Source organism: Acipenser ruthenus, chromosome 1 (genome assembly GCF_902713425.1).
Source record: "Acipenser ruthenus chromosome 1, fAciRut3.2 maternal haplotype, whole genome shotgun sequence".
In the NCBI taxonomy this organism is placed as follows: domain Eukaryota; kingdom Metazoa; phylum Chordata; class Actinopteri; order Acipenseriformes; family Acipenseridae; genus Acipenser; species Acipenser ruthenus.
Genome location: NC_081189.1, coordinates 56,898,215 through 56,904,214, shown reverse-complemented (window position 1 = coordinate 56,904,214; position 6,000 = coordinate 56,898,215). Strand labels below are relative to the sequence as shown.

Sequence of the window (6,000 nt, the reverse complement as noted above, 5' to 3'; positions counted from 1 at the left end):
TTCTGCACGTAATACTACTTTGTATATGATGTAGAATAAGTGATTGTAAACATCTAACACTAGTACGTACAATACTGTTTCAAATAAACGTGTTATGATTTTGAATGTGCAGTTCTTAAGGACCGTATTATTGTCATTGCTTGCGCCCCGGCACCACTTTCTTTACAAATTAAGCACTGGGTACGCGAATTCTTGCCCTGGTCGACAGGGTGGTATAATGCGTTGCTCCGCCTCCACTCTCTCGCTTCCTTGCTTGGTGGCTGCTCTATTTCTCAGCGCTATTGCACTTTGTCTCACAATAATACTGCACTCACTCATTTACAGTGTGTTTCAATGTGCATCCCTTAACAACGAAACCGAGCACTGACACTCATGGCTTCGACTTTTTTTTTTTGACAGAACCTTTCAAAACTGAACTACCCGAGTTGAAAAACAAACATATCTGAATTTCTTCCCCTTAGTTTTTCTCTATTTGCGTTGGCTTGAAGATGCTTTCTCAGTGGAGTTGTATCAGACTGTGCTCCCTCTCTACTCTAGTTCGGACTTGCTACTTCATCTCTGCTGCAGTCAGGACGCTTGCTGTCCCCAATAATAAAGGTAAGAGACTACAAAACATATTTCACTCGAGTTAAAAAAAAAAAAAAAATCTCTGTCTTGAAGAATGATACTTTTGACAATTATTATACACGGCTGCAAGGTGTCCGTTTTATTTAGGATACAATCAGTTGTATGTCGTTTAGAATGCTATGCCATGCACCGCGTAACAATAAACATGAACTTGTATTACATATTTAAGATGATATATAAGGTTTATGTTGATTTTATATAACTAACTGCGTGCTCTATTTAAACACGATAGGTAGAACACAAGCAAGACATTATTTTTCCAAAATAAAACGCCTACTTTGTGTGTAAAGTATATAGATACAAATTAGTACCTTTTGGATATCAATATAGATTGCATTTGTGTTTGGTAGAAGTGTAATACTGCTGTCTGTAGCACTGCCCGTCCTTTAATAAATCGTATACAAGAATACTGACGTTTTGTCACAGTAGTGTAAATTGACTTAGTTCTCATGGTAAACTTGAATGTTAGATGTGAAATATTTTTGTGTTTGTATAATGTAGAGTCTTTTTATAATGCCGTATGACTGAACTATTTAACAAATCCAGCCTTTGAACGTAATGTCATTCAGTTTATTGATCAGCCGGGGTAAGTAGAGTTTTTTTCACCGAGTCCACACACGAATTAAAATAATAATAATAATAATAATAATAATAATAATAATAATAATAATAATAATAATAATAATAATAATAATAAAGTACATGTATACATCAAAGTGACAGCCCAGTCTTTGTTTTAGCTTGATAAAGTTTGGTTGATCTTTTCGGTGTTAAAGCACCTTTCAGATTGTTCCGTGTATAAATGTGGGTGTAAATAACACAATGTGCCTGTGATATTATACGTTTAATTCTGCTCAGGTGATACACCAAAAGATGAAGGTACATACCAGTGAGGCTATCCGGGCACTGTTTAAATTGTATGGGGTTATCAATGTTACAGTGTACCAACCTTGCATGGTCAAGCAAAAAGTCAACTTTGTATTGCTTTGAAAACTTTCCAACCCCGAGTTTACAGAGGAGCGGGCAGAAAAGGATTCTGTCTCAATTCACACAAGGTCATCTATTTCACTGGCTGGGTGTTTATTTATATCAGGTGCAATTGCCAAATACTTTTCACAGAGGGATTTCTAGACCAATAACTTCCACCATGCCGGTCTGGAGGGGAGTTACACAGTGCAATCAATACCTTGATATTTTCAAAGTCGGTTGCACAGTCCAATGTTTAGCTGGTAAAAAAAAAAAAAAAAAACCCCAAAAACGGCAGAAGCTTTCAGTTTGAGCAGCCCCACATTTCCTATTTTCAAGCCTCTGCTATCAGAACATTCAACAACATACTATAGAGATATTATCACTTTACATTTACAGTGAACTTTAAACGAATACACCACGAGTGCAATATAAATACAACTATGTAGGACACTTGCAGTATAAAAATGACGCCTTTTCATACAAGAGCCTACTAACAAAAGAAACGGGCTGTTACTATTTAGATATGTACATTTCAGTGGAACTGGCCTTCTCAATTCTAATTCATATCCAAAATATTACAAATTGAGAACTGTAAACATTGTGCTTTTTATATGTTTAGTATTCTGAATTAGGCAGATGTTTAATGTAGTGGAATATTTTCTTTCATATCTATATTATAAACCGTGCATAACAAATTACGTTTAAGTTAAAACAAATTACGTTTAACAAATTACGTTTTAAGTACATTAATCCTATAATATCAGCATGATTGGGAAGCCATTCAGTAATAATAATAATAATAATAATAATAATAATAATAATAATAATATAAATTGTTGAACTTGAAATAAAGTTATGACAAATTGCTGTTCAAAGATCATGCTTTCCTGTTTAAAAGTTCATGTTCAGGTTTTTAACTTTTCAACTTTTATGTAGCTGTGTAAGAGTATTGTACACATAGGTAATATGTTGTTGGACCATGGGTTGGCAATTTCAGTGAATATTTTGAATTGACAGGTAACCTTTTTCTGTTTCAGTGGTAGTGGCAGTTTTCTCTAAAAGTGTGAACTAACACTTAGAATACATATTGAGGAAATAGATAGGTTATGAAATTGAAATGTCTTTGACATGTGTTTCTGATAGACAGGCAGCTATAATACTACTTACCTGCTGCAGTGGCAATTTCCAAGGCTTTCAGATCCGATCGACAGAGTGGTTGATGGAAGGCAGCGCTCAGTTGATTGGAACCAAAATAATAACCAATGTTGGGTGTTGCTTCTAATTTGCCACATCTCAGTGAAATGTAAAACTGTGTTGTTCCCATTGCAGGTGACAGACATGTTTTTCCATTCAATTTGAAAATAACTGCAGCTTTATAGATGATGGGTAATTGGCCAGTTTAAAGTGCCCAAAGTTATTTCCTGATGCTTTGGAAGAGGCTGAAGAATTGTACAGTATATTCTAGATGCTTAAACAGCTTAATGGAGCTTGTATAGATAGTGTGTATATATATATATATATATATATATATATATATATATATATATATATATATATATATACTTGTATGTATTTATTTTTAGAATGGCAAGTCTTAGTTTTCCCTTACCGCAATATTTTATTAAATACTTTCGTGTCCATTACCTGTTGTTGTAGTTAATCAGTGGGCTTTTCCAGTCTTGCTGGCACTTCGCTGGCAACAGTCTCTACCCATTAGTGCCACGGGAGACTGAAATAGATAAACAAAATGTAAATTTTCCTGTCATAAATGCCCAGTGAAATCAACTACTATATACAGTCTCTGTACAGAGTTCTTTAACTGTGATTTTTGTTTTTGTATTCAACTGAAAAAAACAATGTAAGTCTTAAACCATAGTATCTTAAACCAAATATCCCTGCTTTGTTTAGTCATTTTTAAATTAATTGACTACAATGAGCCATTTATAGAGGGGTATTGCAGTTTTTACAGAAATAAATCACTGTAATGTTTTTCAAGGGTTAGTATGTGTTTCAAAATTACATTTTAAGGGTGGGATGGTGAGAAAGAGGGGGATGTTTTGCATTTGGATTTGGATTTTTCAAATTATTATTATTATTATTATTATTATTATTATTATTATTATTATTATTATTATTATTATTATTGGTGTGAGTGTAGTCTTGAATATAATTAAAAAAATACTAATGTGGGGATGAAACTGGATTTTTCTTGTTTCAATATTATATTAAAATTCATATGAATATTTATATATTTTTAAATGTTATTTAGAAATAAGTATAATACAGCATGGAAATGAAACCATCTACCTTAACAAATGACCTTAGGAGAGAAGCACAGTTAAATGTGTTTTGTTTTTATCTAAACCTGTTGGTAGGTGTAAAAGAGCAGGGGTTGTTTGATGCTGCTTTACATGTTCTGATTGAAAAAAGAAAAAAAGAAAGAAGGTTATCATACATCAAAAGAGCCAGGAGACCAGACTAATCATGTCAATAACCATAGTGCCTGCAGAAAGAAATGTCAGTTACTTTTTTCTGTATGGTTGGAGTTTGGTGTCAATGGAATGGTGATTGAAAGCCGTGGCGAATAGATAATTTTCTGGACAGATGAAAACCTTTATTGTGGGTGGGGTAGCATGGCTTGTTTATTTGACACGAATCATGGCATGAAGGTCACACCTCTTAGCATGGCAGTGGATTTTGTGTTTTCAGAACTTTTCCCTCATTAGGCTCATTTGTGATTTTCCGAGAGATATATTTTAATTAAGTAGTACAATGTACATCAATGCACGTTGTGCAACTAGAACACACGCATACCTCATTCGGAACATTTGAATTAGTGTAATTGCCACACAGAGGACTTTATAGTAATTGAACTACCAGTCTGCTTGCCAAGAATGCATCTTAAATAAAGACAGTTAACCCTTTTGCTCTTAACCTGTACCACATATTTGTGTCTGTAAATGCGTGAGTCATCATTGATTTATTTCAGTCACAGCATTTAACATTGTAATTATGTTGCTGTTTTTGAAAAATAGGTAAAGTGAATAGGTTGGCAACCCAAAGCAGTATGTACAGAGACTGGGAATACAGTAATATTTTGTAGAGTATTTAATTGTAATTTACAAATTCATATTTAAACACAGTATACTTTATGGTGATATTATACCAGTAGCAATATTTGGCTGAAATCCATATACAGTGTTTGATTTAATGTAGGGTGATTCACTTTGTGTGAAAGAACTATGAGACATTAGGAAAGGCTGTGGTCTGAGTGTAAGAGGATGAACAATACAGGCCCACACAGTCCCAGGCTGTGTTTTGTCTAGCTTTGTTTTCTGGCTATTCTGGATTAAACCAGGACAAGGAGGTTACTGAACCCTCAGGGCATCTGGATGTGTTTTTATCAAAGTTTGGTGCTCTATGTAATTATTCAGGCTTAGTGAGACAGGTAAAGGTATAAAATATGAAATTAAAAAAGTTTACACCTTTTCTCTAAAGTGATTGACTGTATTTACCAAATAGCTGTGAAGGAGTTTTTTTCCCCCAAATACTTTTCTTTGGACAATTTATTTCTAACTGAGTATGATTTGGTTAGGCTGAAAGCATAGCACAGTATATGGGCATATGAACTGAGGGTCCTTTCACGTAACTCTTTTCCACTAAAGTGTTTGCAAATTATTTAGCGTTGGGTCACTTTGGATTTCAATTTCTGATCCCAGACTGATGGACTTTTTTTTACTGTACACTCTATTGCTTCTCGTTATCTTTACTCAAAACATTTCCTTAAAAAAAACATTAATTTTGAACATAAAGTAATATTTCGCTTAAATACTTCCACCAATTTTTGGGTCCTGGAGTGGTTTTTGGACGTTAGCATATTTCCCATTGTTCTCCAAACAATTTGCTCCACTTCTGAGGCATATTATTTGCTCAAAAAGCTCCAGTGGGAAAAAGGGTAAAATAAACTCTAGAAGTTTCATTTTCACACATGCTTCCAAACAAACTGACTCACACGTAGTTGTAAAAAACTGCCCACACATCTACAAAAAAACCACAAATAACATAACAAATAAAAAACCTAGAAACTTAACGTCACCTTCAAGTACAGTAGTATGACAATACTGTAAAGTGATATTTATGTTCTCTGAGAAAATAGCATGTACAGTATGAATGCTCTGAACAAACTCAGTCCCATGAACGCATATGAATACAGTACAGCAACAACCTAACGATTATTTCAAGGAAAAATACAATCTACTTTTAAACCCTTTAAACATTCAAAAATAATAAAAGCTGCTGCCAAATTTCGTGTTGACAAATTATACATAAGTAGCCAGCATCAAAGCACAGAAGGCCAAGTGTCTATCAAACTTCACAACAGACAATTGTTCAGTGATAACAATC

General features: G+C 33.9%; 1 protein-coding gene across 2 annotated transcripts in view; it reads left to right on the top strand.

Moving 5' to 3' along the window:
- The first annotated feature begins 275 nt into the window (after positions 1 to 275).
- Positions 276 to 6,000, top strand: part of LOC117421291 (ephrin type-A receptor 5-like) — a 195,212-nt gene continuing 189,487 nt past the window's right edge. For both annotated transcript variants that reach the window (XM_059026363.1, XM_059026353.1), the window contains exon 1: positions 276 to 597. In XM_059026363.1, the coding sequence (XP_058882346.1) occupies positions 489 to 597 (109 nt within the window). In that variant the 5' untranslated portion in view covers positions 276 to 488. The remainder of the gene's footprint in view (positions 598 to 6,000) is intronic.